Source organism: Centruroides vittatus, unplaced genomic scaffold (genome assembly GCF_030686945.1).
Source record: "Centruroides vittatus isolate TY-2023 unplaced genomic scaffold, ASM3068694v2 contig_400, whole genome shotgun sequence".
Taxonomy (NCBI): Eukaryota; Metazoa; Arthropoda; class Arachnida; order Scorpiones; family Buthidae; genus Centruroides; species Centruroides vittatus.
In genome coordinates this window covers 2,522,718-2,544,656 of record NW_027122215.1, presented here as the reverse complement: position 1 = coordinate 2,544,656, position 21,939 = coordinate 2,522,718, and the positions used below count along the sequence as shown (strand labels likewise).

The window sequence follows — 21,939 nt, the reverse complement described above, 5'->3', positions numbered from 1 at the left end:
GGCTATAAAAAGTTGATCATCTTGTCATGGTTTCCATTCATTGTGACTGCATTTCCATCCTCATTTTCAAATAAGTATGACCTAATAACACCTCTGACCTACAACCCTGACTAAACTGTCACTTTCAACAAATGCATTTGTCTTTCCTTAGTAACAGATTTTCAGTCCCCATATTTGACAATTTAGCTTATTAGTAAAACCATTCAAGTGAAAATGAGCTTTGTCACTGAAGATTTTGTCAAGAAACTTAGCATTAACACTTCGTTGAACTGTGTAATGCTCCACCTTGAATTTCTCAAGCCAATAGAACACAGCTGTGTACAAAGTGGCACTACAGTGCACTCAACAAAAAATTACATCAAATTCAAATCCTGCAATTATTATTGAATCTTCCTGTATTACATAAAACTGATAAAAGATAGATAAAATTAAAGCTAATTTTTAAAATTACTTCAACTGTAGAAATTAATTAAAATCAAATGGCTTTTTATTATTCAAGCCATACAATTAGCTGTAAAAGAAACTGTTAGTAGAATAACTAGAATTAAGATATCAACTAAGAATCAAGATTCATTTTGATTTTCAGGAAATATTAGGAGATTTTAACTTTAAATCAAATGAAAGAATTATTATTATTGATAAAATTTTAGATAAGAAGTAAAATATTTAACTAATAAATTGAAATTTTACTATATATTTACAATGAAAGCAAGTGAACAAGTGCAAGAAAATGAGCAAATTTGTAACTTGTTACAAATATGTACATGCAAATAAAAACAATTACACTTAAACATTACAAACTTAATTCTAATAGAAAAAAATATTTCTATTACATATCCTAATTAAATGAATCACAGTGGACTAGATTATTATAGTATTTATTATGAGCATTTCAAATTCTTAAAAGCATCTTCAAATTTAATTTTATATCCAAACAGATGCTTTCAGATATATCAATAGACATTGATTGTTCAATTATCTGAGTTTAATATATCTTCAACTCTGATGCTGTATGTTTTATTTTTTTAATTTCTGCATAGTCAGAATTTACATAGTGTAAAAAGAAAAAAAAAAGATTATTATTATGGACATACTTATAATAAGATGATTATTATTCTGCACTAGTGTAATTATTATTATTTTCTATTAAAAACACACATAATTTTATCACAAATTAAAAGAAAATATCCACATCTACCACACTGCCATTTAAGACAATTTTTAAGAATATTTTGATATGCTAAATTTATTGCTATATTTTAGATCTTTCTATATCAGTAGACAAATCTATAAATTACAATATAAAATTCTCTCTCTTTGAAATTAATATGATGGCTATAAAAGCATGACCAATATGATTAATGGAACTAGCTAGTGTATCTAATTTGTTATTTATCAAACATTTGTCATTTATTTAATGCTTAATAAAAGATTACATATAATGTAAAAATTATGAATTTTACTATGGATTTTCATAGTTGCTGATATTTTTTCAATCTCTCCTAATTACTGATGGTTTTGTTCACTGATTTCAGAGTGAAAAACAAATTCTGAGAATAAAAATTAAAAAGATTTAGATGAAAACATTTTAAGATAAAGTTCTCTATTAATTAAACATTAAAATAGACTGTTCATAGAAACAATTATTAGACCAATAGAAAGTTGTCCATATACATACATACACTTTGTAAATAGCCGAATTCAAATAGATGACTTGATTTTAAGAAATATGTCTGACATCTGTTAATTGATGATGAAAATGATAATGATTAAAGAATGACAATGTGTAATGAACCACCCAAAACAAATGATAATTGTTACATTATTGTCGTCTATCATCTTGTATCATTTTTTAATTTGAAAATTATTCTGTAGTAAAATTAAGAATGTAATACAGATAATATATACATATAATTTCATACATAAATATAAATATTAACTATCCTGAAGGAAAATCTATTGATTTGTAGTTTGAATTTATATATTATTTTATTCTTTTGAAGAGAAATTGGAATTTCTATATCATCAGTTTTCAATATACAAGTTAACAAATGATAATATATTAATTCAATCTAGTTATAGAAACTTACTAAATTCTTATAATTAACTCGTGAAAACAACATAATCACTTGATATTTTGAGGCTAAAGTGAATCAAAACTTATAAAATGAAATTTCTGTAAAATTCTGTATTTAAAATTTCAAAATCAAATATTAAATGAGTGAACTAAAAAATTTAATGTCAAATTTCATATTTTAGAATTTCATTTCATGTACTATGTAACTTTATGGTTTGAAAATGTTATATTTAATGAACATAATAACACACATACTTAATTTAATAATTAAAAAATTTATTTTGTGGAATATCCAAAAGATGTTTGTGGAAAAAATTTTATGGTCATAACTCTTCATGTTTGTCATGATCTGAAAATAAAAACTTATACAGATTAATTACAAGCATAAAAAATGTATATTAAAAGAACTGAAACTGATGTTTGTAAGAAGTTATTAAGTAATTATTATAAATCTCTAACCTGACTGTAATTTTGTTGAAACCTTTCCTTCTTTGTACTGTTCAAAAAGTTGTTTGATTTCTGTGTCATAATCTTTCCATTCTGGAATGATTCTCATTGCACTAACTAACTTAGGTTCTTTTGTTTTTGGATTATTACACTGAAAGAAGAAAGATATGTATAATATGAAAATCATATACAAAATAAAAATATTAAAAAAAATTTAAATTAATTTACCAGATCTATTGTTTTAGCATACTGTTTTGATTTATCATCACACCATGTTTCACACCATAACCATTCTTGAGGTAAGGATTTAATATTTACTTGATGAATCATATTATTGGGAAGATCCTAACATGATAAAGTTTAATAAATTAACACAATTATATATTATATTACTTATAAATTTCAAATTTAATTACCTGATCTAAATTGGCTAAACTATTAGGATCTTGACTGAGACCTTGATATTGTCCTCTCAGTCTATCTCCAGCTGCTATGCGTCTGAATTTTTTCAGATCTACCACGTACAGTGCACTGGAGAAAAAAAAAAAAAAAACATTGTAACCATCATTATCAGACTTAAAAATGTGTGTATTATTAAATAATAAATAATTATATTTTGACAGAATATTGATTTTTAAGTATTGGTAGAATTTTCTTTGAACTATAAAATCAACAACAAAATTATTGACGTAACAATTAAATTTTTGTAAAGTTTATTAATTTCATAATTTATTTACACCTGTTTTAACTGAACAATATTTTCACTAGTGGAATAGAATATTTTTAATTCTTATTACTTTTATGTTATTCATTTATGAATATTTAGGATATGAAAAAAACTAACTGACCTGATGTGGTATTTTCTGCCAGCTAGATGAGATGCCCAATAGCCTGATTTCCAAAATCTAGGACAAATAATTTAAATCATTATAAATTTATTCCTATTATTATTTTATATTAAATAAATACCTGTAGCCATCCATATCAGTTCGACTATCACAAAATGGAGTATAACCATAAGGAGCTCCACCCAAATCCAAATCCCTTAATTCTTTCATGTCACCTCTGACAACCTTTGAAATCATTTTAATTTTTATTTATAATACAAAAATAAAATATTTTATATAGTTTGATATTAAACATACCTGATCAGCATCAACGAATATTATTTTCTTTATGTCAAGAGGAAACAGAACATCCAAAAATAATATTTTATAGCTGAAAAGAGAAACTTAATTTGAAAATTACTTAAATTATCAAATTTCTTATGGTTATAAAAATTCATTTTACCCCCAGATGAGACGTTGTTTCTCTGTCTGTTGATTCAACCAACGAGGCCATTTATACTGAACAAGTTCGTATTGAAAATTGTATTTCTGAGCCATTAATGGAAGGAAATCCTATTGAAAAAAATTTAATTATTATTAAAAGTAATAAATATAGTATATTTTTTAAATAAATAATAATACTTACTTAAATAATGAATTATTCTTAATATTATATTAAGGTACTACATATAAAGTAATGGTATTCTCATTCATTGGCATATTTCTTTTAATTAAATTGAATCGAATCTGATTACAAAAACTGCTTTTAACTTTATATTGTAAAAACTCAATTATTTGACTATTTTATCACTTGATTTATACTAATTTTATGGATTTTTAAAAAATGTAATCATCATCTATGGGTGATTTGGCAGTGTGTAATGCACTTTAACTCCAGGGAAAATGCTTATAGAAAGATGATATATTTTTGTTTTTTGGTATTTTGAAAAAGTGAATAGTTTCAGATATTGTAATTTAAAGTTTGTGTGCCTACTATGCTATGCTACCACCTGTGATGGTTGCACTCAGTCATTATGTTCTTGGCAGTATTGTCAGCATGCATCAATGAGTCATTAATGTAAGTTGTCACAGAGATCAATTAAGACAATGCAATAAAAAATGCCAAATTTTTATGCACTTACAATATGACAATATAGTGTACGATATTCTATATACATATTGAAAACTTATGATGTTTCATATTAAAAATTAATAGCTTTTTTTTTCTTACATTAAATTACAGACTGCCCTCATTTTTACCCTGGTTTGATTTATGCCAGTATGCTGGTTTCAAATTTCCCCACAAAAAAATTCTCAAAAAGTTTTTCCACAGTGTGTATTATATTTTTCCATATTTTTATTTGGCGGCAGTATAGCACTGGTAACACTAGTAGTAATTTCTCTTTAATAGCGATTCTGTGTTGGTTTGTTTATTATTTTAATACTAGAATGCCTGGCAGTGGTTAATTGAATGCTTTTGATTTTCAGATGTGGATATTTTTTGTTTTTGGTATTATTATTCTGAAATTTAGTGATTTTTAATCATATAGGAAAAAGTTATTTTTGACTAGAAATCATTGTTTTGAAGTTGATAGCAATTTTACCATTGTACTCAGTGGCAGTCAATTGACTGCCCTCTGTTTTACAAGATATTTTCTTATACTGTTAACGAAAAATGTTCACTAATTTACTATTTATAACATAAAAGAGTACAGTATGTACGATAACTGAAAAAGACATTTGTTGCATCACTAGTTCTGGGGCACAGCTTCCTGGCCTTTCAATATTGCATCTGTTTGAGTTGTATTGCATTTGCTATTTTATAGATCATTGCAAGGAAATTTTATGCATCCTTTGCTCAAGCATGATCTTACTGTAGATGAAATTCTAACAGGTTTAAGATATATCTCCAACTCAATATGAAGGTGAAGAGTCAGATCCAGAGTGCAGTATGAGTCTGAGAACTCTAACAATGAATTTCTACTTCATGCAATGGTAAATAATAGTGATATTTCAGAGATATCTTGATGATTTCCCAGAGGTATTACCAGATCACAATGATGTTCAGCCATGTAAGTAAAAACTCAACAAGCACATAAATAAATATAAAATTTACATAAAGTCATACATTATTTGCATAAAGATGAGAGTCTGTGAAAAGGATAAAAAGAAATACTGAAAAATTTTATATTTTTATGGAAGTCTTCTAAAGCTTCAAATAAAATTCACAATTGGAAGATGTTTATTTCTGCTTGGGTCTTCATGATGAATGCATTTCTTGTCTCATATATAAAGATGGTGTGCTTGCTCACAAGAGCAGAGGTAGTCCACTTAGGAAAGTTGCACATGCACCACTCAAAGAAGAGGGAGAGAAAAGGGTTAATGAAAATATTGTACATAACATAATTCTGAGAAATACATTTACTCTTTATACTAGTTTATTTAGTTCTCTGTGTATTTTATCTTCCTCTAACATTACAGGTGCTGTAAAAAAATATTTTCAAGAAAGACCAGATATCAATGTTCAGGCATTTAGCATTGATGGAACACTATGGGTATGGACTGCATCTCTAAACAGACAGATCAGAAGTCAGCCAAACGTTCTTTGAGAGAATGCTAGTCTTACAGGACATGCAGAACATTGCATGAAAGAAGAGTCCCCCAGCCAGAGCACTTTGTATATTCATAAGTGATCCTATGTTGCATGTGATAAAATGATACACTGAAATGGAAACCTGCATTGTGCGCAATGATAAGTTGCGGTACTTGGACTTAGAAGAGTTTCATAGAAGCCTTCATTGCTGTACCTGCATAAGTATAGCAATAAAAGTGGTTTTTCTTCCCAATCCTTTTTGTATTTAGACACATGCCTAAGTACAAAAAACAAACAAAAAAAAAATTTGTAAAATATGTGAGGACAATCCCTCAGAGTATAAGAATAAGAATATTTTTCTTGAAAATTTTTTTACTGTATAGACATCTTCATCTTTAAAAAAAATACACAAAAGCATGATTAAAACAAAATGAGATGAGAAACATATGATAGCAATATTTTATTATAAAAAAACAACCAAAACTATGAAAAAAATGATAGGGATCAATTGACTTCTAGCAGGCATTGTTGGGAGTAGGATCAATCTGGGCATTCTAGCAAAGAACAGCCATGTCAAATAAAAGGAAATTGGTTAATCTAAATGTCCAAGTTACCAAGAAATCACATCAATCTATAATTTTATAAGATAACTACAGATGTCCTTAACCTGTCCTGTATTATTCCCAACATATCTTGGAGTTGTAACCTCTGACCTCAACCGGTTGACCCAAGATATCTCGTTTCAGCATCGGAACGTCTTTGCAATTAGATGTCGCTAGTCATTATAATTTTTATGTTAAAACTAACTTTCGAAATATAATTGTTTTGGTTATTACATTTACTAATATATCTATTTTGTTTGTGCAAAATAAAAAAATAATTTTGGACAATACAATAGCCACAATTATTCTTTTCAAAAACGTGTAATTTTCGTTGTTAGGCTTAACATCGACAAAAATTTAACATGGCGTCACACGCAACAAAGACAATTTTGACCATCTGATAGAGTTAGCAAGAAATCATTTAACCTAATTCATTGATTGGAGAGTGTTGTGAAATGGACCGTAACTGGAAGTACAGTGACTTTGTAAAGAGAAGTTTAAATGAAGCTTTAGCACTTTATTATGAAATTCTCAAGGAAAGGAAGAGAAAGGCACAACTTTGGATTCATATTTTACCTAGGTGCAAGATCCCCATTGATGGAGATCTTCCACCAAGGTCATCACTGCAGAACTGAAATTGCATTCAGTGGCACTGCTGTATGATAACAACAGAGGGTAGTATAAAAATTGCATGGTCAATTTCAGCTATAAATAAGTAAATTATGATTTTCATATTATTACATTTTGTATTAATAAGAACTTCAATACCAAACATGTTTTTATTAAATATATATATATATATTCATATATTCATTTGTGGATTCCTGGAACACATCAGTTTTGTTTATGCCACCACCTCCAGGAATGCATCACTGGTGTAAAATGAGGGCAGCCGTATTTTTTGATACTTTAATACTATTATAAATACTTACTTTAAAGGTGGGTGAGAGATAATTTTTAAGAAACCAGAATTTAACAGGTGTTTGTGTATTTTTGAGTACACTCAGCATCATTATTCTAACAGAAAAAATATGAACAAAAATGTGTTTAAATATTTATAAATTCCAAATATGATATTAAAACACAAAGCTATCTAACTATACCTCAAAAGTCTTTCATATAAATGTCCTGATGCTAGGGAAAATATATTAATTTTATTATCTTCTTCTTCATCTTTATTTTTTGAATCACCACTGAAAGAACTAAGAAAGATAGAGGATTTATTTTGCAATCAAAATTTCAAAATTACTGAAGTGTATGTCATATCACAACAATAAAGAAAATGATCTGATGACAAATATTAGCATGATCTTGAAATTGTATAAGAAACTACTAAGAATGCTAAAGATTCAAAAGTGCAGGAATGCTTCAGAAAATAAGAGAATTACAAACTTCAGTAGAAAGTTATCTGAAATTATCTTTTATTGGAAATGTTATCTTTTATATTTGTTAGAAATTAATTTATAAAGCAATTTGCTTATAGCAATTGTTAGAAAAATAATCATGATTTACATTTTAAGATAAGGCTGACAATGGAGGAATGTTATTTTAGATATGCATAAAGAAAATTTAAACTAATCCAAATTGACATCATGATAGCTCATTTTATAATTGTAAATGATGTGTAGACTTTTAAGTTTAATTTTATTTAAATAATATAGACAAATATACCTTGATAATGCTTTCCAAATTTCCTCCCATTCGGTTATAATTCCACCAATAATTGGTATGCTGCTTGCAAACAGGAGATAGCAAGAAAAAGAACAACAAATAAGAAAAATTCTGCCCTTTATGATGTTAGAATTTTGTGGAATTTACTAATAACTGTGTTATATATTTGTGCAAAATATTGGAAAAGAACTTTTACATAATTTAAGTTTTTAAAGATTAATGCTTAAATTTACTACATATAAAATAATACCAATTATTATTGAAACAAAAATTCAATCAAATGCTTAATTCTAAGTTTTGCCTAACATTAAGCTAATTCTATATACAACATATTCTAATTTCCATTCCTCCATTTGGCAAAACATCTATAAATTAAACAATTTTCTGCACATATATGCAATTTTGAATTTTGATATTATTATTTTGAGATAAGTAAAGAAAATAAAATGATTTTAAAAGATTAAATATTAGAATAAGAAAGGGAAAAAAGAATTAATTTTATTGAAAATTAAGTAAATAAATATGCAACAAACTAACATTTAAAATTTTATAATTAATGGCTTAATTTGTTATATTTTGGGAAGTATACACATTTTGAATATAATATAACCAAACTATATAATATTACATACTACAAATTGTGTGTGTATCTAAAATTACAAATCTACACTTATCTATCTTAAATTACAAATGAATGATACATCAAGCCACAAATGACAGTACTAATTACTTTTCTAACATTTAATATTACAAGAATTTTTTTCAGAGGTAAAAAAATAAATTAAAAAGCATTAATAGAATGCAAAGATTTTTATTAATAAAATCCATTTAAATAAAATGTTCAAAAATGAATATGCTAAGAAAACTTTCATTGTAAAAAAAAGCACAAGCATCTGACAATGAAAAAAGCAACCTGTGAGTATGAGTGAAAGTGTATGTTATGATATAACAATATACAAGGAGTAGACGAAAACAAAAAATTCCTCATGCACAACCTCCTTGTGCACTCAAGGCCATGCAGAGAAGTTTGACACAGTTTCCACTTATTTTTTTAATGACATTCAGCCACTTCCTTTTTGAGTATTTTAACTGGACAAAAGTTTTGTACTAATTTTGTTCTATAACTCTGTAATTTAAACTGTGCCACTATGGTTCTTCGGAGCCAAGATAAGCTTTGGTCTCCATGAGAAAGGATCAAAAGATTATCTACTCTCTTGTAAACTTGTATTTAGCTGATGTTTAGCAGAAGCAAGATATAACCTGGAGCAATGTTTTGTCTATTCCCTGTATACTCAAATTCACATGTATCTTACTGACAATGATGATTTCAAATTTATAATTTTTCAACACATAATATTAAGGTTTATAGTTTCTCTTCATAGTAGTTAATTATATAAAAATTATTATAAGTATATGATAATTACATCATATATGATTTACCTTGTGATTGTATTCCATATACCACTTCTGCTATCTTCTTCATCATCATATAAAAGTTCTTCATATTGTTTACCAGGTTTTTTATTAACCTATTTAAAATATACAAAAATAATAATAATAATAAAAAAAATAATAATAATAATAATAACAAATATATATCAAATAAATGGTAAAGATCATAAAATATAAATAAATTTTTATTTAGTACTAACTCTGATTTTAATAATATGACTTCTGAAATTACTTATGATCACTACAACCTCAGTAGACCCACTAGGAGAATCTGTTCCTTCATGACTAAAATAGATTTTGAGAAAGAAATAAATAAATAAATAAATAAATAAATATATATATATATATAAAGATTCATAAAAATATATTTTAAAACAATCAAAATTACCTGACCACATTGTAAATGTCTGAAGACCGACCTTGGCGAAGTCTTAAGAGCCAAGAACCAGGATTTGCTTTCAATTGAAAGTATCCCTAAATCAAAGTTTTTATCACATAAAATACATATACAATTAAAATATTTAATTGAAGACTTTATAAACAAATTGAAAGCATGTAGCAACATACTTTCAATTTGTTTATACACACACTCTTTATTGTTTAAAAATCAATTTCTTTAAAAAAGATCTTTCTTTTTAAAAAATAATTGATGAAACTTCACAGTTAAGAATGATAAGTTCAACCGTTGTTATTTTATCTGGACCGCATTTCATCAGAGACAAAGACTACTGGGTTTTATCTTCATTGTTCTTTATTTTACTATGCATTTTGGGTGTAATTTTTTGGTCTAACTTGCACCCCTCATCAGGTGTTACATTTCTACAAGTGGTAGAAAACACATTTATTACAGCAATTATTGTAGTGGAATTATTACAAGTTACACAAAGTTATTACAATTTTTTCACAGGTTACAAGAAGTTGTTACAAATTATATTATTATTAACATTATAGTGAACTAACCTTTTTTTACATTTAGACATTCAGTTACGAGGTGTTGATAAAATATCAACACCTCGTAACTGAATGTGTATTGCTCTGCTTTCATAGCTAACAAAATTCTAACAAAATTCTTAGCCTTGTAGCTAACAAACAACAAAAATTCTTCAAAACATGTTTGAATTAAAAAAAAAAACTAGAAATTTCAACTAAGTTATAGCAGTTTAAGCAATTTTCTAATACATGTTCTGTATATTATGTTCTACTTCATGTATGTAGACTAATAAACTTTGGCTCCATTTTTATTCTAGAAAAGTTTATAGTTTCAACCATTAAGTTTAATTTATTAATAAGAAATAACTGAATACAAAATTAGAATAAAAGTAATTTTAAAAACTAGATTTTCTAATAAAATAGATAAATATATGATTTTTCATTAATATATTAAGGTTTACATAAAAAGAACTTCATACTTACCAAATTAGCCATAACTATAGTATCAACCATTACTGGAGATGTTTTCGTACCTAAGGTAAATTGAAGACCTCGTGGTGGGTTTCCTGAGGTTTGTTCAAAACAGTGACCTTAAAAAAATTAATTAAACACTGTAGAAAATTTATATAAAAACAAGAAAATATAATATTTTCCTGTCAAGTTGTTTCTGTACAAAATTAAAAGTTTCATTTTTCACATTTGTCAAAAATCTTGAAATGGGAATAGTAATTTGAAGACAAACATTACAATATATTCATTGAGTTACATTCATTATTAGTTACTCTGAAAGAATATATAATAATTACAATGGGTGATCGGTTAATGAACATAATCTGTTCCAAGACTTTGTTCATTATCCAAACTGTTCATTAACCATTATCGATTTATCATCGATTTACCATAGGTTTTTATGGGAGTTTGATTCATTCATTCTGGAGACCCCCAAAAATAAAAAAATATATACTTTCTTACTACGTTTATTTATATGTAATAATAAAAATACATATATACACAGTCTTGCATCTTTATTAGTCATTGTATTTAAATTCAATCTGGCCCTTGAGGCAAAAAAGTTTGGACACCCCTGATTTAAGACATACTAAAGTATAGTGTTAAAATATACATCATTGTCAATTTTTGATCATTTGTTTGTAAACACATGTATACAATACATATGATTTCCCGTCTTATAGAAATTAATAAATGTTAATGAATATAATTACATTTTTCTATTTTATAAATATATAACAAAAGTTTTTGAAACATTGCCAGGTGCTGCAATTTTTGTCCACCCTTGTACTGCTGGATTATCTTATGGCATATAAAGGATTGTCATTTAAGTTTAATAATTTCAAAATATACTTTAAATAACAGATATAAAATTTGAAGAATTAATGTTTTTTAATTTTAAAATAAGTCAACCATTTATCCATTTATCACCCTTAGACTAATCCAATATAAACATTATTCTATTAATATACTAAAAAAAAAATTTTTTTATGTTCCTTAGAACATAAGTTTGAACAGTCTATAAATAAAAATGTATAAACTGTAATAGGGGATTCTAAACATTTTGTAAATTTTTAATGCAATTGTTCATTTTGATTTTTAATATAATAGTAAAACAATTGATTAATTATACTAATTTTGGATATTTAAGATATAAAAAATGTTCTACCTTCTATCAATAAATGTTCAAGTTCAAATTCTGCATATATTCCACTCTCAACCTGAAACAGAATTTAAAAAAAATAATTAAAATCGAATAATTTAAAACTTAAATTCATAAAATTTTAAAAAATTCTATAAAGTAAATGTAAACTTTCTTCAACATATCAAATGCAATAAAACTATATAATTTTATAAAGCAAAATATAATAACCTATGTATTAATACATCTAGTATATTAATTACATTGATACATTTATAAAATTTTGTATATACAGGGTTTCTACTCAAATTTTTGTTTTAAATTCCATGACTTTCCTGACCAACTTTGTATAAATTCCCAGACCCTCATGTCCCTTATAGTATGGCACATTAACAAAATAAAACATCACTTAACTTACTATCCACATACGCTATTGCTTCTCCAACTTTTTAACTGGTTATTCTTTCTAATTAACAGTTATATATTTTATAATTGATGAATTAGTAAAATTAAAAATAAAACAAGAAAGACAGAATTATGGCATGTCTTTTCTACATAAAACTAAAATGTTTTATTAAATAATTTATCCTGTTATTAACTCAACTGTAAAACTTCATGGCTCTGAAAAAAAGCCATTAATTATTATTTAAAAAAATTCTGTATAATCCACATAAAAAAGTATAAATTTATTAAATCTGTCTCTTAATAAATTTTCCAAACTTTATAAAATATTAATAAACTGGGATAAAAGTTTCAGAAATCAGAATTTGTTTTGTTATGTAATCAAAATTATTAAAATGTAAAATGATAAATAATACCATTTGAATTAATATTAAGTTATTTATTATTTTTGGTTCTTATTCTCATTTTTTTCCATCAGTTCATTAACATCTGCCCCTAAATTGAAAGTGTAAATTGCAAGGGATAAAAAATTTTTTAAATATTTTAACTTTCTACCAACATTAGATTATTAAGAGTATTAGATTTTTCTCTCAAACTTATAATACTGCATAATTAATACAGCAGTTTTAAGATCTAAAAGTACTTTAAAGTTGTATGCTTGTATATTTTGTGCGCTATAATTTTGGGGAAATTTCGTGTATGTTTGGGTGAAATTTTGGATTCTGAAAATATTCTGCATCCCTTTTTCATAAGTTGCATTGTACCACAATACTTCTTGCAGCCTGCAGATAGCTACACTTGCTCAGCCATACTGTCAGCAAACAAAATCAACAAGGCAACCAAGGAAACAAATTCCCTGACTTTTCCTAAACACTAATGAAAATCCCTGACTTTCCAGGTGTGTAGGAACCCTATATATATATTATTTTAAATGAATTTTTTTGTTTTCTTGAAAATCTCGCTTTCATGTTCTAAAAAATTACAACTGCTTTTGTAGAAGCAAAAAATTATAATTTAGATTCAAATACAAGAAGTTCTCAAATAATTTCTTGCAAACATTTTAAATTAATCTCATTAAATTAAAGTCTTGTAAAAATCAATAATTTTGGAGACCAATATATGCTACATGAAAAGATATTTTTTTCAGAAAATTATCATAAATACATAATCATCATTAACTACATTAGTTAGTAATTTAATTTCATTAAGGGTTTTCTTTAGTGAAATTACAGACATGTAGTTTGTTCAACAATTGTAAACAATAAAAAAATATATTTATCATATGTAATGTAAATAATAAAATATATTTGCTGTAAAATTTTGGTATTAAACCACAGAATTATAGATTTATATTATTCCCACTTTTTGCAGCAAATTCAAACAAAAATTTTTGTTTTATATATATAATTTTTATAGCAAAAAATAAACAACACAATTTTAACATTAATTCAATCACTAATATATAATTATTCTACTAAATTAAATTTATTAGTGTGGAGTTGGTATTTTGATTCATAATCAAGAAAACAAACACTGTGTTCAAAATCAAGTTTAACTAATTATAGACAAATAATTTAAGAATCTAACAAACAGTTTTTAAAACATTATTATTTTAAATAAAGTATGAAAATTCAATATTCAAGGAATTATCTAAGATAAATTGATATCTTGACAATAAGAGTAAAATCAAAGCAAATAATGTTAATAATAATTTTTTTTAAATATAATTTGTCATTTATATAAAAAACTTGGGATGAAATGATTCATTATATATTTTTTACTTGAAAGACAGGTTATCATCATCATAACAACATAAAATAAAACAAACTGTTTATCTTTTATGCTGTATATTTTGCATCAGAAAGAAAATAACCCATTTAATATTAATATATTTTATTTTTTACAATTATTCTGTTTGATAAATTTTAAAAATATTAAGTGGCAATATGCTCTTTTCCCAATTTTCAATATCCATATTAGATTCAATGATATCAATATTATATTTTATCTTTATTATTAAACAGACTAGAGTATCCTTTGTTATTCAAACATATTAACAATATCAAAGTATAGTACTGGTTACAAAAATATGTTAAACAAAATTAAGCTTTTTATAATGTCTTCTCACACCTAATGTTTTTATGAATAGTATTATATCTTTTTTAATTTGTGAAAAAAAAGAAATATATAAAAATTTAGAATATTACTACTAATCTGATTTTATTTAAATACAAAAAATAAGCAATGAGTCATTCAAAGCTGGAAATTAGCTTAACATTAATCAATATCACACCTGGAAAGTATCAATATCAACCATATTGCTGGAAGACATAAGGAAGATATGATACTGATTAATATTTTAAGATAAAATTGTTTTCAATTCATTGTTGTTAGTTAACTTTTGTGATTTAAACATGAAAATCTTATTTTGTATTAATTTATTTATTTCAAATTAAGTATAATTAAATATTAAAATTTCAAATATTTAACTGAAAACTAGAATTAGTCATTTTATAGAAAATAAAGAAGAATCCTTACCAAGTTTACAAATTTATAGTAGTTATTATTATGAATGTCATGCTCAGCTGATACTGATCCAAGTGCTATGCTGGACTAAAATCAAAGCATAGCTACCCAAACAAGTGTAACATTATGCTGTTATTGGTGTAGGTGTATGTTGAAACTTCCTAAGAATGTGACGTGTTCAATATTGCAGCTTTCTGTAGTGCCATGTATATGTTTTTATTAAGGTTTAATGTTTCTAGACTTTTGTGTAGTGTATGTGGTATAACACCAGCAGAAGAGAGGATAACAGGTACAATAAATACCTTATCCATCCTCCACATCTGTCTTATTTCTTGAGTGAGTGGTGTGTACTTGATTTTCTCAGTGTGAGCAATTTTTATGTTATGAGTGCTTGGAACAGAGATTTCTATTCTATAAGTGATCTTACTGCATTTGTCAATGAGAGTGATGTCAGATCTATTGTAATAAATTGTTTTATCTGTGATTATGGCTCTGTCATAGTGTATTTTGTGTGTCATTTTCTAAAACTGCCCATGGAGTATATTTGTATGGCATCTGGATATTTAATAATCTGTATTTCTGTGCAAGCTCTTGGTGTATTATAGTTGCTATTTAATTATGCCTATGTAAATAACTTCTGGTTGCAAGCTTTTAGCACAGACTATGTGTTACATTGTTTCTGGCAAAATGTAGCATTTTCTGCAAGAGTCATTTGTGAGTGATGTATCCTTTAGGATGTGTTTTCTGTAGTTTTTAGTGTTTATGACCTGATCTCAAACGGCAACCAGAAACTCCCCCCTCTCTCCAAACAAGCAGCCCCTATTCAGCCAGTAGTTTGATGCAGTTTAGTCAACATAGTCTTCAGCTAAGTCATAGGCATATCTGCCATGAAATGCTTTTTGGGCCCACGACTGCTTAGTGGTGTCTATGTTATTTATATGTTGAGCTATGTCCAAGTGTTCAGAGTGTAAGTTTAAAGGTGCGTGATTACTGTCTGCCAGAGTTATAGATTTATGTAATCTTGATGTTTCTTGTTTTTTGTGGAACAACTCCTGCAGTGTCAGAGTTTGTTTGTAATGTAGGTTAACTATATTAGTCAGGCCACAGCCGCCACCTTTTCAAGGAAGTGTTAGTCTTTCTATGGATGATTTCAGACGATATTGCTTATGTTTAGTAAGTGTTGTTCTTGTTTTCCTTTGGAGTTACTCGAGATCTATACATGTCAAGTGTATAACTCAAAAGAATAAGTGAGTACAGACCAACCTTATTAATTGCTTTAATAGTATGTTTTGCATTTAGGTAAGCATGTAATCTGTTCTGATATTCGAGTGTTAACCTTCATTTGATATGTGCATGTTTTTAAAGTTTGGCCTGTTGGAATCCTAAATATTTGTAAAACTTGACCTCTTCCATAGATTCAATATCATCTCCATTTCTGAGTACAAAGAAGACTTTGTCTCCTTTCTTCAGAACTCCTTTTTCAATGTGGAGTGTTTTGCATTTGTCTAGACCAAACTCCATTTGCATATCATTTGATTATGTGATGTGTAATTTGTAAGAAATGATAGAGCCAATTCTGTGTGGATGCATAAAGTTTGATATTGTCCATGTACAGTACATGAGATGTGATAATGTGAACAGCGTTGTTTTGTTATGTCTGATATTGCCATATTGTGTTTTGTTCAATGTTAGATTGAGGGTTAAGTGCAAGACAGAACCAAACAGGACTCAATGAATCTCCTTAAAAAATTTCTTACTTAATGTATATTTGATTTATTTTTATTTATTATTATTAATAATTTTTTTAAAAAACTTAATCAATCAACTTACAATGTACTTTAATTTCAAGTAAAATTTATTTTATAAAAAAGAAATTTAACTATATTTTGAAATGTGCATGAAGATAATATGTAAGACATAGCAAATAACTTAGAAATGATGGCTAATAAGTAAAATACTAAGTAAAATTATTATTTGATCAAATATCATAATTTTTAAACTTTTGTAAATAATTTTTAAAAATTTTGTAATAAAAGAGGAATTTATTTTTAAAATTAATCTTTTTTTTAATTCTACATTTTTATTTTTAACACGTTGACTGCCACAGTACTTTTCAGGATTCTGGTGTAAAAAGCCAAATTTAATCATATTATAAACTGTAATTATAGTACATAGTAATCATTAAAAAGCATATAGAATGTGTTTTCTTTAAAAAAAGAGATCTTGCAAATTATCTCGTAGTTGGCTTATGTAACAGAAAGCTCTTTGCTAAAGCCAACTACGAGTTAATTTGTGCACAGACATGATTTGACCTGTTGCTTCGCTACAGCAGAGTCAGAGATATGAGTCTAAATTTGTTAGTAATAAATCAGATATAGAGTTAAGCACATCACATTTATGTCTTTCTTGAGTGTGTTGTTTTATAATTATTTTTATAATCAAATTATAAATACCCCAATATGGATAAGAAAAGACCATTGACTGAAAAACAACTTGAGTACTACAGTAATCTAAGTGATTCAGAATCCAATGAGATTTTTGGCAAGAATGGTAATGACAGTAGCAATTATGTACCTTCTGAGAATTCAAGTGAGGACAGTGATGATGAAGTTGTTTCTGAAGCTGAAGCTGAAGATGAGACTATTCTCGAACTTGAAGGCAATCACAATGCTTCTCAAGCAACCACATCAAATCCAAACAATAATTTGTGGACAGAAAAATCAACAAAATCCTGAAGTATTTATTTTCTAAGAAAATATTAGTTTGAAATTGGATATGACAAATCTTACAGTGCAAATGCTGGTGGACTTATTTTTTTCAAAAGAATTTCTTGCATTACTGGATGAGCAAACAAATTTATATGCTATGCAAGATATTGCAAAACATAAATAAAAAAATCTCAAAGGGTATCACAGTGAAAAAACGTCAGCGCTGCAGAAATGAAAGTTTTTATTGGACTTTTATTTCAAATCGGCTCTTGTTCTTTTCCTTCAATAGAACATTACCGGAGTACAAACAAATTGTATAATGTAATGTTTGGGTGATCACGTATGAGTCAAAATAACTTCCAACTGTTATTGTGTTATTTTCACTTAGTTGATAACTCAATACCATCGTCCGACAGATTATATAAGGTACGACCTATACTAAATCATTTCAATAATATTATGCGCCAAAACTATGTGCCAGAAAAAAATATTTGTATCGACAAATCAATGATGTTGTGGCATGAAAGATTGCATTTTCGCCAGTACATAAAAAATAAAAAACATAAATACAGTGTCAAACTGTATGAACTATGTCAATCCAATGGTGTTGTTATGAAAATAACAATTTACAGCAGAAAATCTGAGGGAATTGACAGTAATTTAGGTCACACTACTGATGTTGTCTTATACTTATTTGAGGACTATCTCGATAAGGGTCTATTTACACACAACAGTAACATGACCGTGCAGTGCAGTGATTTTTTGCCGGTGGGAAATCGGTGACCTAGTTTTAAACCACCCTGTCCAGACTCGTCAGTCACAGTGCTGTGCAGTGGCGGTGGCATGACCATATTTAACGGGAATGATATTTTCATTGATGGTAAATTTTGTTTTCCAATGGATGACAAACATTTAATTGAAATTGTGCATCAACACCCTGTTCTATTTGATTTATCTCATTCGAAATACATGGACATTGGGTACAAAATGAATATTTCTCTGTTTTGTTTAATAAAATATGAAATGCATGTTGGGACATTCAAAAATATTCAAAAAATATAGATTTGTCATCTCAATTTTTTATAAAGAGTATGAAACTCCCATTCTGTTGATATTTTTTGTCCATGCTTGATGTACCCACTAGCGGTGCTTTCTTGATTGCATTTCTTTTTCTTCTTCATCCAAACATATAGCTATCATAGCCAATTCATCCTCAGAAAAGTCCATGACCATCACTATTGTGTGTAAATACTCATCACTGTGCCGTGCTCAACATCACTGTCACCAAATGGTCACTGTGCTGGCATGTCACTGTTGTGTGTAAATGGACCCTAAGAGATATACAGTATACATGGATAATTTTTATAATTTTGTTGCTCTTACGAAATTACTGACTACACAAAATACTTGTGTCTGTGGAACTCTATGAAATAACAGAAAGGGGAACCCCAGAGATGTGGTAAATCGAAAACTGAAAAAGGGAGAGTTTATTTGGCAGCGAAATGATTCTGTTACTATATGTAAATGGAAGACAAATGAGAAGTCCTTACCATTTCAAACATGCACGTTGTTGAAATGATAGAGGTGTTCAATCGCAATGAAAAACTTTCGATGAAACTGAATATAATTCAAGATTACAATCAAGGAATGTCTGGCACTGACTGATAAGATCAAATGCTATCGTACTACACAGCTCTAAGAAAAACTATTAGATGGCCCAAAAAGGTTGCATTACATATATATATATATAACTTCTGAAATAAAACTTATAAAGTTTAGAGAAGCATTTGTTGAGGCATTGATTGAAGAAGAGATTCAACCAGTTTAAAAAAAAATTAGATTGCAAGAGCTTCATTATTTACAGAGTATCTCCACGTACTGAAAAAAAAAAAAACAAACAGTATCCGATAAAGCCATGTCGAATTTGTACCAAAGCTAAAAAACACCAAGAAACATGTTATTTTTGTCCAATCTGTCCAGAGAAGCCAGCCCCTTGCATGGAAGATTGTTTTAAAAATTATCACAAACAATAAAAATATTCTTTTGCTTTTGAATAAACTTTTTATGATTATATTTTCTGTTCATTTATTAATAAATGTTCTGTTCATGCAAGCAACTTTGATTTTTTGTTCTCGCCTGAGGCTATCTATTCATATTTACACTGATATACTACGAATTTCATCGTAGCTGCACAAATATGGCAAGTAAACAAACTACAAGATGCCTAGGATGCCAACAACAAGTTAATAATGTAAAAACTACGAGTTATTTCATAGTTGGCAGTCAATGTGTTAATTACAAAAGTAACATATTTCATTAAATTTACTCATTTTTTTATATTCTGCTCCTAAAATAATTACCTGTTCTAAATGAATATTATCCAAATCATATGGAGATCTGACAGATTCCACCATCCAATTTTCTGGTGTTATCATTCCAAGAGTAAGCAAAGAAGTTGTAGGTAATTTATTAAATCGTGCCATTGGTCCTAGTACAGTTTGTTTACTTGAGGTAAAGTGTAATTCTGGTTCCAACACAAAACGAAAAAAACTAGAATGCAATTTTAAATGTAATTAATATCAATACCAACTGAAAAAGTGATCTTAAAATGAATTTACCTTTTCAATGGCATACTAGAATGTTTATCAATGCAATTGAAAAATATTTTTAAATGAGAATTAATCACTCTTTGAAGAACCAAGAGAATTGCAGAGAGTTTCTGAGCTCCTCTAGATACTGGATCAACAATGGCTATTAATTCATGTGCTGGTTCATCCGAATCAGATGCTGGAATTTTTAACACACTAAAAATTTAACATTACATTAGTTTATACTTCAGAAGCTTTCAATTAAAATTGTTTCAAATTTAATCCTTACCTATGCTTATCTGCATAAAATTTGATATCATGCCTTGTTCTTGAGTTAGTTTGGGCTAACAGAACAGATGTTGCTTTCATCATTATATTACTAAACAAGAAAATTATTCATTTACATTTTTCTGAAAGTATGATCGAAATTTATAATCTTAAATATATCTTTAAAATTTTTAATATAAAAAATATTAAATTTATAAATCTTCAAAAACCATGAAAAATGGATGACGACCATAGAAGAGTGGAACAAACAGAAAAACAACTAAATAAATAAGTACAACTTTAAATGACTTCTGTAAAAATAGTATTCTACCTGTCTGCTTCAGCTGTTTCACTTTCTCCCTTTAGCTCTTTACTTAATTTTTCACCATAAACATTCATGGAAAATTTTTCCAATAAATTGAAATCATCATCTAAAAATTCCTCCCCAGATTCAAAGGGACCTATAATCTATATTTTAAAATTAATTACATTTAGCATCTTTTAAAAAAATAATTTCCAAAATATCTCCATTTAGATTAGAAAGTACAGTACCTTTCCATTAGCTACAACAGCTCGGGCTCCTGGAGCCAAACCTAATACCATCCGAGCAAAAACACTGTGAAATGCTAAAAACTGATCATCTTCCTTTTCCAATGAAGCTTGATACTCATCTAAATTCATATCCTTCAAAATATTAAAATTTATGTTAAAAAGAATGCAAACATTTTAATTTCATTTTAATGAATTATACACTTACAGAAAGAGCAAAATCAATTGGTTTTCTTGTTCCTTCTAGCAGCTGAATTGCATTTGTTGTTTTAATTAATTTTGTAATGAATAACTTTGCATGATTGCGATTTAGAACTTTTGTGCTGACATACACAGCTTTAGTAATTATTCTTTCTTTAGAAGAGTCTGGATTTAAGGGGTTGTGAACAATTCCAATACGAATTTCATTACTTGTTTTCTGAAACATTAATAGTATAAATTAATTTACGGAAGGAAAATACAGTAAATGTTATATTCAAATAATAAAAAAGAAACATCAAATACAATAAATGAAAAATATATTTTTAATTTGAAAAGCTAGCTGAATTGAAGTATCTACACACTTTTTGGTTAGAGAGAAGAAATTCTGATTTTCAAACATTGATTGTTGTGTACCAAGTATCTAATATATAATATTATATATGCTAAT

General features: G+C 27.3%; 1 protein-coding gene across 2 annotated transcripts in view; it reads right to left on the bottom strand.

Moving 5' to 3' along the window:
• Positions 1-2,332: 2,332 nt before the first annotated feature.
• Positions 2,333-21,939, bottom strand: part of Uggt (UDP-glucose-glycoprotein glucosyltransferase) — a 67,010-nt gene continuing 47,403 nt past the window's right edge. The window contains exons 23-44 of one of the 2 annotated variants that reach the window (XM_067271694.1): positions 21,499-21,708; positions 21,294-21,425; positions 21,073-21,209; positions 20,764-20,853; positions 20,505-20,690; positions 20,247-20,436; positions 12,278-12,329; positions 11,083-11,189; positions 10,058-10,143; positions 9,870-9,954; positions 9,658-9,746; positions 8,218-8,277; positions 7,650-7,748; positions 7,479-7,563; positions 3,815-3,924; positions 3,670-3,742; positions 3,494-3,597; positions 3,373-3,429; positions 2,941-3,055; positions 2,753-2,869; positions 2,537-2,675; positions 2,333-2,426 (exon numbers count right to left, since the gene is read on the bottom strand). In XM_067271694.1, coding sequence (XP_067127795.1) covers positions 2,401-2,426; positions 2,537-2,675; positions 2,753-2,869; positions 2,941-3,055; positions 3,373-3,429; positions 3,494-3,597; positions 3,670-3,742; positions 3,815-3,924; positions 7,479-7,563; positions 7,650-7,748; positions 8,218-8,277; positions 9,658-9,746; positions 9,870-9,954; positions 10,058-10,143; positions 11,083-11,189; positions 12,278-12,329; positions 20,247-20,436; positions 20,505-20,690; positions 20,764-20,853; positions 21,073-21,209; positions 21,294-21,425; positions 21,499-21,708 — 2,349 coding nt within the window. In that variant the 3' untranslated portion in view covers positions 2,333-2,400. The remainder of the gene's footprint in view (positions 2,427-2,536; positions 2,676-2,752; positions 2,870-2,940; positions 3,056-3,372; positions 3,430-3,493; positions 3,598-3,669; positions 3,743-3,814; positions 3,925-7,478; positions 7,564-7,649; positions 7,749-8,217; positions 8,278-9,657; positions 9,747-9,869; positions 9,955-10,057; positions 10,144-11,082; positions 11,190-12,277; positions 12,330-20,246; positions 20,437-20,504; positions 20,691-20,763; positions 20,854-21,072; positions 21,210-21,293; positions 21,426-21,498; positions 21,709-21,939) is intronic. The other variant, XM_067271695.1, reaches the window with a different exon arrangement.